General features: G+C 43.9%; 1 protein-coding gene across 8 annotated transcripts in view; it reads right to left on the reverse strand.

Moving 5' to 3' along the window:
• Nucleotides 1-12,206, reverse strand: part of LOC134355570 (ankyrin repeat and SAM domain-containing protein 1A-like) — a 441,540-nt gene that overhangs the window by 277,088 nt on the left and 152,246 nt on the right. For all 8 annotated transcript variants that reach the window (XM_063065625.1, XM_063065619.1, XM_063065621.1 and 5 more), the window contains 2 exons: nt 10,337-10,438; nt 7,800-7,904 (listed from right to left, as the gene is read on the reverse strand). In XM_063065625.1, the coding sequence (XP_062921695.1) occupies nt 7,800-7,904; nt 10,337-10,438 (207 nt within the window). The remainder of the gene's footprint in view (nt 1-7,799; nt 7,905-10,336; nt 10,439-12,206) is intronic.

A 12,206-nucleotide genomic window follows, 5' to 3' on the forward strand; every position in this document is an offset into this window, starting at 1 on the left:
TGGGTGGTGGAGGTCCTTAAGAATGGACGCTGCCTTTCTGAGACACTGCTCCCTGAAGATGTCCTAGGTAATTTGTAGGCTAGTACCCAAGATGGAGCTGACTAGATTTACAACCCTCTGCAGCTTCTTTCAGTGCTGCCCCACCCCCCCAATACCAGACAGTGATGCAGCCTGTCAGAATGCTCTCCACAGTACATCTAAAGAAGTTTTTGAGTGTATTTTTGACATGTCAAATTTCTTCAAAATCCTAATGAACTATAGTCGTTGTTGGGACCAGATTACATCCTCAGAGATCTTGACACCAGGTTCATGAAACAGCTCACTCCTGCCACTTCTGATCCCTCTATGAGGATTGGTATGTGTTCCTTCATTTCATCCTTCCTGAATCCACAATCAGCTCTTTTGTCTTACTGATGTTGAGTGCCAGGTTGTTGCTGCGGCACCACTCCACTAGTTGGCATATGTCACTCCTGTACGCCCACTCGTCACCACCTGACAATCAACCAATAATGGTTGTATCATCAGCAAATTTATAAATGGTATTTGAGCTGTGCCTAGCCACATAGTCATGTGTATATAGAGAGTAGAGCAGAGGGCTAAGCACACACTCCTGAGGTGCCCCAGTGTCGATCGTCGCTGAGGGGGATATCCACCTCCACCACCATCGATTCTACACACTCACCACTCTGTGTGTAAAAAACTTAGACCTGACATCTCAGTACCTACTTCCAAGCACCTTAAAACTGTGCCCTCTCGTGTTAGCCATTTTAGCCCTGGGAGAAAGCCTCTGACTATCCACGCAATCAATGCTTCTCATCATCTTATACTCCTTCATCAGGTCACCTCTCATCCTCCGTCGCTCCAAGGAGAAAAGACCAAGTTGACTCAACCTATTCTCATAAGACATGCTCCCCAATCCAGGTAACATCCTCGTAAATCTCCTCTGCACCTTTTCTATAGTTTCCACAGCCTTCCTGTAGTCAGGTGACCAGAACTGAGCACAGTACCCCAAGTGGGGTCTGACCAGGGTCCTATATGGCTGTAAAATTACCTCTAGGCTCCTAAACTCAATTCCGTGGTTGATGAAGGCCAATACACTGTATGCCCTCTTAACCACAAAGTCAACCTGTGCCACAGCTTTGAGTGTCCTATGGACTTGGATCCCAAGATCCTCCTGATCCTCCACACTGCCAAAAGTCTTCCCATTAATTCTATATTCTGCCATCATATTTGACCTACCAAAATGAACTACCTCACACTTATCTGGGTTGAACTCCATCTGCCACTTCTCAGCTGGGTTTTGCATCCTTTGATGTTCCGCTGTAACCTCTGACAGCCTTCCACATTATCCATAACACCCCCAACCTTTATGTCATCAGCAAATTTACCAACCCATCCCTCAACTTCCTCATCCAGGTCATTTATAAAAATCATGAAAAGAAGGGGTCCCAGACAGACCCGAGATCACCGGTCACTGACCTCCATGCAGAATATGACCCGTCTACAACCACCCTTTGCCTTCTATGGGCAAGCCAATTCTGGATCCACAAATTAAGGTCCCCTTGGATCCCATGCCTCCTTACTTTCTCAATAAACCTTGCATGGGGTACCTTATCAAATGCCTTGCTGAAATCCATATACACTACATCTACTGCTCTATCTTCATCAATGTCTTTAGTCACATCCTCAAAAAAATTCAATCAGGCGCGTAAGGCATGACCTGCCTTTGAGAAAGCCTTGCTGACTATTCCTAATCATATTATGCCTCTCCAAATGTTCATAAATACTGCCTCTCAGGTTCTTTTCCATCAACTTACCAACCGTTGAAGTAAGACTCACAGGTCTATAATTTCCTGGGCTATCTCTACTCCCTTTCTTGAATAAGGGAACATCTGCAACCCTCCAATCCTTCAGAACCTCTTCCGTCCCCATTGATGATGCAAAGATCATCGCCAGAGGCTCAGCAATCTCCTCTCTTGTCTCCCACAGTAGCCTGGGGTACATCTCATCTGGTCCTAGAGATTTATCCAGCTTGATGCTTTCCAAAAGCTGCAGCACATCCTCTTTCTTAATGCTTCTATGCTCAAGTGTTTCAGTCCACTGTAAGTCATCCCTACAATCGCCAAGATCCTTTTCCACAGGGAATACTGAAGCGAAGTATTCACTAAGTACCTCTGCTATCTCCTCTGCTTCCATACACACTCTTCCACTCACACTTGATTGGTCCTATTCTCTCACGTCTTATCCTCTTGCTCTTCACATACTTGTAGAATGCCTTGGGGTTTTCCTTAATCCTGCTCGCCAAGGCCTTCTCATGGCCCCTTCTGGGTCTCCTAATTTCATTCTTAAGCTCCTTCCTGCTAGCCTTATAATCTTCTAGATCTCTATCATTACCTAGTTTTTTAGACTTTCGTAAGCTTTTCTTTTCTTCTTGACTAGATTTTCACAGCCTTTGAACACCACGGTTCCTGTATCCTCCCATCCTTTTTCCGTCTCATTGGAATGTACCTATGCAGAATACCACACAAATATCCCCTGAACGTTTGCCACATTTCCGCTGTACATTTCCCTGAGAACATCCCTTCTCAATTTATGCTTCCAAGTTCCTGCCTGATAGCTTCATATTTCCCCTTACTCCAATTAAGCATTTCCCTAACTTGTCTGTACCTATCCCTCTCCAGTGCTATGGAAAGGAGACAGAATTGTGATCACTATCTCCAGAATGCTCTCCCACTGACAGACCTGACACCGACCAGATTCATTTCCAAATACTAGATCAAGTACACCTCTCCTCTTGCAGGCTTATCTACATATTGTGTCAGGAAACCTTTCTGAACACACCTAACAAACCGCACCCCATCTGAACCCCTTGCTCTGGGGAGATGCCAATCATTATCTGGGAAATTAAAACCTCCATAACGACAACCCTGTTACTATTATGCATTTCCAGAATCTGTCTCCCTATCTGCTCCTCAATGCCCCTGTTACTATTGGGTGGTTGATAGAAAACATCCAGTAGAGTTATTGACCCCTTACAGATTCTAACTTCCAACAACAGAGACTCAGTAGACAATCCCTCCATGAATTCCTCCTTTTCTGCAGCTGTGACACTATTTCTAATCAGCAATGCCATGCCCCCAACCTCTTTTGCCTCCCCCCTTGTCCTTTCTGAAACATCTAAAACCTGGCACTCGAAGTTGCCATTCCTTCCCCTGAGCCATCCAAGTCTCTGTAGTGGCCACCACATCATAGCTCCAGGTACTAATCCACATTCTAAGTTCATCCACTTTGTTCATGATGCTTCTTGCATTAAAATAGACAGATCTCAAACCACTGGTCTGAGCACATCCCTTCTCTATCACCTGCCTATCCTCCCTCTCGCACTGTCTACAAGCTTTCTCTACTTGTGAGCCAACTGTCCCTTCCTCCATCTCCTCAGTTCAATTCCCACCCCCCTGCAATTCTAATTTAAACTCTCCCCAATAGCCTTATCAAACCTCCCTGCCAAGATATTTAAAAATGTAAACACCAGGAATTCTGCAGATGCTGGAAATTCAAGCAACACACATCAAAGTTGCTGGTGAACGCAGCAGGCCAGGCAGTCTGGGGAGTCTCCAACCTGATGGCATGAACACTGACTTCTCTAACTTCTGCTAATGTCCCACCTCCCCCTCATACCCCATCCATTATTTATTTATATACACACATTCTTTCTCTCTCTCTCTCTCCTTTTTCTCCCTCTGTCCCTCTGACTATACCCCTTGCCCATCCCCTGGGTTCCCCCCCTCCCCCTTTTCCTTCTCCCTGGGTCTCCTGTCCCATGATCCTCTCATATCCCTTTTGCCAATCACCTGCCCAGCTCTTGGCTCCATCCCTCCCCCTCCTGTCTTCTCCTATCATTTTGGATCTCCCCCTCCCCCTCCCACTTTCAAATCCCTTACTCGCTCTTCCTTCAGTTAGTCCTGACGAAGGGTCTCGGCCCGAAACGTTGACTGTACCTCTTCCTAGAGATGCTGCCTGGCCTGCTGTGTTCACCAGCAACTTTGATGTGTGCTGCCAGGATATTGGTCCCTTTGGGATTCAAGTGCAACCTGTCCTTTTTGTACAGGTCACTCCTGCCCCAAAAGAGGTCCCAATGATCCAGAAATCTGAATTCCGACCCCCTGCTCCAATCCCGCAGCCACGCATTTATCCTCCACCTCATTCTATTCCTATACTCACTGTCACATGGCACAGGCAGTAATCCCGAGATGACTACCTTTGGTGGTCCTGCTTCTCAACTTCCTTCTTAACTCCCTGTGGTCTGTTTTCAGGACCTCCTACCTTTTCCTACCTATGTCATTGGTACCAATATGTACCATGACCTCTGGCTGTTCACCTTTCCACTTCAGCATAGCGTGGACGCCATCAGAAACATTCCAGACCCTGGCATCTGGGAGGCAAACTACCATCCATGTTTCTTTTCTGTGTCCACAGAATCACCTGTCTGACTCCATAACTATAGAGTCCTCAATTACTGCTGTCTTCTTCCTTTCCTCACCCTTCTGAGCTACAGTGCCAGACTCTGCGCCAGAGGCACAGTCACTGTTGCTTCCCCCAGCTAGGCCATACCACCCCCCCCACAACAGTACTCAAACAGGAGTACTTATTAAGGGGGACAGCCATTGGGGTACTCTCTAGTATCTGACTCTTGCCCTTCCCTCTCCTGACAGTTACCCACTTATCTGTCTCCCGAGGCCCCAGTGTGACCACTTGCCTATAGCTCACCTCTATCACCTCCTCACTCTCCCTGACCAGACGAAGGTCATCGAGTTGTACCTCCAGTTCCCTAACAGTCCCTAAGCAGCAGCAGCTTGATGCACCTGTCGCAGATGTGGCCGTCCGGGATGCTGGGAGTCGCCTGGACTTCCCACATCTGACAGTCGGTACAGAACACCGACCTCACAGATATACTTCCTATTTCTATTCTTCACAAGTAACTGACATCACCTCAACCTGTTATCGCCTAAGCTCCGTTGAGCCAAAGCCCTCCTACTCTGTCGCCTGCTCTGTAAAACTGTCTCCTTTTAAAGTCTTCCCACTGGTCTAACTCACTGATGTCCACGCGTTTGCACAGTCGTGCCTCGATTAAACTACTGAAGGAAAAGCTGTCTCCTTTTAAACTCTTCCGGCTGGTCTAATCTTTGCTCTATCATATGCTCTGTTTGGCTTTTATGTTGGCTTGACTTCTCTTGTTAGCCATGGTTGTGTCAACTTTCCTTTAGAATATTTCTTCCTCTTTGGGATATATATAGACTGTGCCTTCTGAATTTCTTATAGAAATTCCAGCCATCGCTGCTGTGCTGCCATCCCTGCCAGTGTTCTTTTCAAATCAATTCTGGCCAACTCCTCTCTCATGTGTCTATAATTCCTTTTACTCCACTGTAATACTGATACACGATCCTCTCCCTTCTCCAGCTCTGCATCCCTTTTGCCAATTAACTTTCCAGCCCTTAGCTTCATCCTTCCCCCTCCTGTCTTCTCCAATCATTTCGGATCTCCCCCTCTCAAATCTCTTACTATCTCTTCTTTCAGTTAGTCCTGACAAAGGGTCTCGGCCTGAAACGTCGACTGTACTTCTTCCTATAGATGCTGCCTGGCCTGCTGCGTTCACCAGCATTTTGAGTGTGGTGCTTGAATTTCCAGCATCTGCAGATTTCCTTGTGTTTGCGCTTTTGATTACTAACTTTGTCTGAGGTCTTAACAACATCTGGCTCCAAAATCTCTCCACTAACTGTTCTGACACTCTAGTTCCCAACCTCCTGCAACTCTAGTTTAAACCCCAGCATGTAGCATGAGCAAACCTTCCCGCTAGGATATTAGTCCCCCTCCAGTTCAGGTGCAAACCATCCCTTCTATACAAGTCCACCCTTCTCTGTAAGAGAGCCCAATGATCCAAAAATCCTGTCCCTTCCCCCTTACACCAACTCCTTAGCCACATATTAAACTGTATAATCTTCTTAGTTCTAGCCTCGCTAATATGTGGCATGGGTAGCAATCCTGAGATCACAACCTTGGAAGTCCTGCACTTTAACTAACCACTTAACTCCCATGCAAAACCTCGTCACTCATCCTACCCATGTCATTGGTACCAAAATGGACCACAACTTCGGGCTGTTTACCCTCCCAATTAAGAATGCTGAAGACTCCATCCAAGATATCCTGGACCTGGCACCTGGGAAGGAACATACCATCTGGGAATCTCATTCTCTCCTACAGAACCTCCTGTCCGTTCCTCTAACTAATGAAACCCTGATCACCACAGCGTGCCTCTTCTCCCCCCTCTTCCCTTCTGAGTCACAGAAGCAGACTCAGTGCCAGAGACCCAACCACTGTGACTTTCGTCTGATAGGTCATTCTCCTCTCTCCCCCCCCACCCCAAACAGTATCCTGTTGTTGAGGGGGGTGGCCACAGGGGTACTCTGCACTGGCTCCTTAACCCCTTTCCCCTTCCTGACTGTCAACCGGTTTTAGTGTCCTGTACCTTGGGAGCAAATACCTCTCCAGGTGTTCCATCTATCACCCCTTCTACCCCCCAAATGATCCAGAGTTCTTCCAGTCCCAATTCCACCTCCTTAATGAAGAAGCTGCAGATGGATGCACTTCTCACAGGTGTAATGCTTAGGATACTGGAGGTCTCCCTGCCTTCCCACATCCTGCAAGGGGAGCATTGCACCATCCTGCCTGTCATCTCCACCCAGCTGAGCAGATATAAAGAAGAGAAGGGAAAAACTTGAGCTTTCTTTCCTTTGCTTTCTCAGAGTAAAGCCTCTCTTCATGGAAGCCTCGAAGAGCTAAAGCCTTAAAGATCATCACTGACTTATGCTCACTCTGATAACAGCCGCTGTGTTTGCCCCTGCCTTCCTCTAATTTGCTCTTACAAATTAATCCCAAGTGCCAAATGGCCACTGGTCAAAGCTGATCAAGTTAACTTTGTGTAAGTTGAAAAGAAAAACATCCCAGCCACAGAGCTGGAAAATTCACGCTGTAGCTGAGTGGTGCCACAGTACCACAACAACCACCTCTGTCTCAACATCAGCAAGGCCAAGGAGATGATAACTGACTTCAGGAGGACAGGAGGAGGAAACCGGAGGTCCATCAGGTGGCCCTCATTTGGTTGGGGGAGGGGGGAATCAGAGGAGGTGAGGGTCAGCAACATTCAGTGTGCAATGAGAGTCAAGTGCAGATATCTAGGGTCTCTGCTAAGCTGAAAGCCAAAATTTAGCTTATACTCTCAGACAGCCCAGTAATGGGTTATCTGCCAGTAGATCCAAGTAGATCTATACTTTATATTTTATTGTTGCCAAACAATTGATACTAGAATGTACAATCATCACAGCGATATTTGATTCTGCGCTTCCCGCTCCCTTTAGTACAAATCAATAATAAATATTGAGATTTTAAATTATAAATCATAAATAGAAAATAGAAAATGGAAAGTAAGGTAGTGCAAAAAAACCGAAAGGCAGGTCCAGATATTTGGAGGGTATGGCCCAGATCTTGGTGGAAGATCTACTCTTCCATTTCATTAAGATGACCAAAATTATGGTTTTAGTTTTACATTCTTCCCTTGAGAATTTACTAATAATGAAAACAGTACAAATTGATGTTAATTAGGTGTTCTGCCACCAGAAAAAGAAAGAAATGCAAAGTAATCTTTTAAGCATATCATATATGGCAATTGAACAAGGAATTGTTCAGTATATGCACTGTTTCAAAGACACAGAAGCACTTAATATCAAGTTAAAGAATTGGCCTACCGACTGATTGTTGATTACCAGGCTCAGGAATGGAAACTGGGTGTGTTTTAGACACTGGAACAGTATTTTCTGTGTACTTTGGGATCTTTTTTCCTGCTATATGATCTGTACAAAGAATGAAGTCGCAACAAAATTAATCTGTTATCAGGAAACTGTCAAATCATGAGCATGTACTGCTGCAAGAAATATAACCTGTATCTCACAAAGAACCTAATAAGATGAACAATTGCTCCTTAGTTTTTACTAAAAATTAAACAAAAATTACTTAAAGACTAGTCCAAATTTATCATTCCAAAGGCAGAATATTTCACAAAAGTATTGATTTAAGTTAGTAAAACATGCTATTAGATTGAAGTTCATGTTTGCTTTCAGAAAGGCAAATGTGGATCTAACAAAATATTTTTCTTGGTGATACTGACACACAATAAAGTATGACAGTAATTTTTAAATTGCCTCTTGTTGTTGTCTTGGCATTAACTATTCTTCTCACCACTTAAAAATGCACAATTAAGGTATTATTCGCTTCCTCGCCTACACCTATATTTTTTTTTTCTGGATGGCAGAAGATGTACATGCTGAGATTCAATAACTAGCTAAATTATATTTATCAGCTGGCAGCTGGAAGAGAGTTGCAAATGGCTTGGAAATATCTTTTCCTCCACTGTATGATGTATTCCTCTTGCCTTTTATTGCTGAAGTGTAACCAATAATGTCAAATGGTAGTTTTAGAAGCAGGTAATATTTGTTTGCAGGATTTTTGGTGATTGCAAGTTTAAAAACAGAATTACCAGCAGCTTCTGGCAAATAACATTCAAGGTTTATGATGATAAAACATACACAATACATCCACTGTCGGTGCCCCCATGTTTCACACAACATGGAACTGATGGACCAAACTGCACCCACAACCACATTCATAAAAATACTGTAATACTGTTTTTTAAAAATCCCTTCTGCAGACAAACTTCTTCCTTAGCATGTTTCTGGCTCCCATCCATTCCATGTAGATTCCAACCAAAATTCCAGATTTCACAATCTGGATTCATCCAGAATCATAAGTAGGTTCAAACCATCCAGCATTTCTCGAGACATGTTCTCCTCATTTCCCAAGATTCATGTTTAGCTCCATACATCAGTTGGCTCTTACACTGCAACTTGAAATAATTTTTCTCACGGTCCCAGTCCTGAAGGAGGATCTTTGACCTGAAAGAAACTTTAGTTCCCCTTTCCTCAAATGCAGTCAGACCTGCTGAGTGTTTCCAGTAATTTCCATTCTTAGGTAAGGTTAGATTGAATTGAATTGACTTTATTTCTTACATCCTTCATATACATGAGGAGTAAAAATCTCTATGTTACATCTCCATCTAAATGTGCCATGTGCAATGTGTAATTTATAATAAACAGAACAGTCAACATAATATAGAGAACACTCAAATCAGTGTGATTTCATCAGTCTGATGGCCTGGTGGAAGAAGCTGTACCGGAGCCTGTTGGTCCTGGCTTTAATGCTGCAGTACCGCTTCCCAGATGGTAGCAGCTGGAATAAATTGTGGTTCAGATGATTTATGTCCTCAATGATCTTACGGGCCCTAGTAAATGTTTCGAATCATGGGAAATTTATAATTACAGATGCACTGGGCTGTTTGCACCACTCTCTGCAGAGTCCTGCGATTAAGGGAGGTACAGTTCCCATACCAGGCAGTGATGCAGCCAGTCAGGATGCTCTCACTTGTGCCCTGTAGAAAGTTCTTGGGATTTGGGGGCCCATACCAAACCCTCCTCAACCATCTGAGGTGAAAGAGGTGCTGTTATGCCTTTTTCACCACATAGCTGGTGTACACAGACCACCTGAGGTCCTCGGTGATGTGGATACCAAGGAACTTGAAGCTGTTTACCCTCTCAACCCCAGATCCATTGATGTCAATAGGGATTAGCCTGTCTCCGTTCCTCCTGTAATCCATAACCAGCTCCTTTGTTTTCGCGAGGGAGAGGTTGTTTTCTTGACATCACTGTGTCAGAGAGATGACTTCTTCCCTGTCGGCCACCTCGTTATTGTTTGAGATAAGGCCAATCAATGTGGTGTCATCAGCAAATTTAATTTGCAGATTGGAGCTGTGGGTGGCAATACAGTCACGGGTATACAGGGAGTAAAGGAGAGGACTCAGTACGCAGCCCTGAGGTGCTCCTGGATTGAGAGTCAGAGGGTTGGAAGTGAGGGAGCCCACTCTTACAACCTGCTGGCAATCTGACAGAAGTCCAGGATCCAGCTGCACAAGGCAGAGTGAAGGCCGAGGTCTCTGAGCTTCTTGTCGAGCCTGGATGGAACTATGGTGTTGACTGCTGAACTGTAGTCCAATAACAGCATTCTCACATAATCCCAATTCTATTTTCTACACCAACCAACATCAAATAAGATGGAAGATAAATACACAGGAGATAACATTCCATAATCCCAATCTCATCCCACAAATAAAAACTGAGACTCTTAAACTAAAGAGTAATTAGCTTATGATATACCAAAAGTAGAAGTTTTTTACCTTGAATAAGAGTTGCTATCTCCTTACTCTTCTGAGCTGGATGTTCCTTCACAATTTCCAATGCTGTCTTCCCACGCACATCTTTAATATGAACATCAATTTCTGTGCAAAACATAAAAAATTGTTATTAGCAGGCATATGTACACAACGTAAGTTAATACTCCCTAACTTAACATGTGCAAAGCACATCGTCCATGAAAACTGATATTTACCTTTATTCAGGGAAGGAATTTATTTCCCCAATGCAGAGCAAAGTGGACATGGCGACAACTCCCTACATGAAGCCACACAGGGCATTTATCAAGTCAAATTAGCAACATGTCTATTTAGTCACCAAGCTGACTTGTGAAATCTATAATAAACAGCTTGAATCGTCATCTCTCCAACCAGTGTGAGTGCATATTCTGAGATATTTGAAAGTTTAACACAAAATAACTTTGTCAAGCTATAATATTATGCAATAGCTAATCAGTATAATGAAGTTTCAGAACAGAATGTACTGTATAAATACCTTGCTTTAACAATGTATCTATGTGTCATTGGAAAATGATGACTCCTCCCCACTTCAATAAATGTATTTTTAAAATACAAAAACAAATGTTAAATTCCAATAAAATTCCGATTTTGTTAAAATCATCTTAGAAAGATAAAATATGGGATTTATGTCAATGGACCAAACCACCACTTTCAGTGGATTTTCTGTTCTGGTGCTTCCACACCAGGATGTGATGCAGCCAGTTAATACACTCTCCACAATACATCAATGGAAGATTGTCAAAGTCTGAGATGTCACGCAGAATCTCCTCATACTCCTAAGTAGAGGCGCTGCCATGCTTCCGTTTCTTTCACTTCTTTTATGCCTTCTTTTCAATGTTGTTCTGGCAGAGTTGGAGCTGATGATCTTCAGTTTAATGGAACACACATAAAAACTGCTGGTGAACACAGCATTCCTATAGATGCTGCTTGGCCTGCTGCGTTCACCAACAATTTTTATGTGTGTTGCTTGAAATTCCAGCATCTGCAGATTTCCTCGTGCTCAAGTTTAATGGTCTGTTTTCAGGCCAGTTGAGCGATCTGGCAGTTTGCTGTCTCCAAGATGAACAGCCGTGAGGCCAAGAAGCTGAGAGATGGGCACGAGCCCATGATTGACGCTACTTCTCACCAATCAAAGCATCAAAGAAAATTGAAACAGAGGAGGTGAATGTGGAAGGCGAGCGAGTGTTCAGCACTGTCTACCAGCTTCTCACTCAATGTTGATGGAAGGTTTTGCATGTGATGGTCTCCCTCTCCCTCGCTGCTCCCAGGGGAAAGTCCGTGCTTTTGAATGGTCTCTTTCTCCCTCAATGCTGTTGGAGGATGGTACTGAAGTTCTGGGTCTGCAGTTTGTGTATTGGATTGTAGCTCCTTTTCTGTTGCTATTTTGGGCAACTTTGAACTGGGGTGGCCTGCAGGTAAGGAACACTGAGCTGAGCTGAAGATGGACTCTTAGCTTGTTTTATTTTCAGAGATTTTGCTCATTCTTTCTTGTTGCCATGTGCATGATTTTTTTTTGCATGTGGGAGGTTGATGTTCTTGTTGCTGTTTGAACAATGTGTTTTTTTTTGCTCGGGTTGATGTTTTTCTTTGAATGGGTTCCACACTGTCTGAGAAGATGAATTTCGGGGTTGTGTACTGAGTACTTTGAATCTTTGATGGGTCAAAGGCCTGCTTGCACAGTGCATCTCTCTATGACTCCCAAATATACTCCAAGGACAAAAAAAATACCAATTTCAACCAGAAATACAATGGATTCCAATTAACTGGGCCATCAGTTAATCGGGGCAGCCACTCATTTGGGACAACTCTTAAAGACCAAAACCTAATCAAGAAA

This window comes from Mobula hypostoma, chromosome 13, assembly GCF_963921235.1.
Source record: "Mobula hypostoma chromosome 13, sMobHyp1.1, whole genome shotgun sequence".
NCBI lineage: Eukaryota > Metazoa > Chordata > Chondrichthyes > Myliobatiformes > Myliobatidae > Mobula > Mobula hypostoma.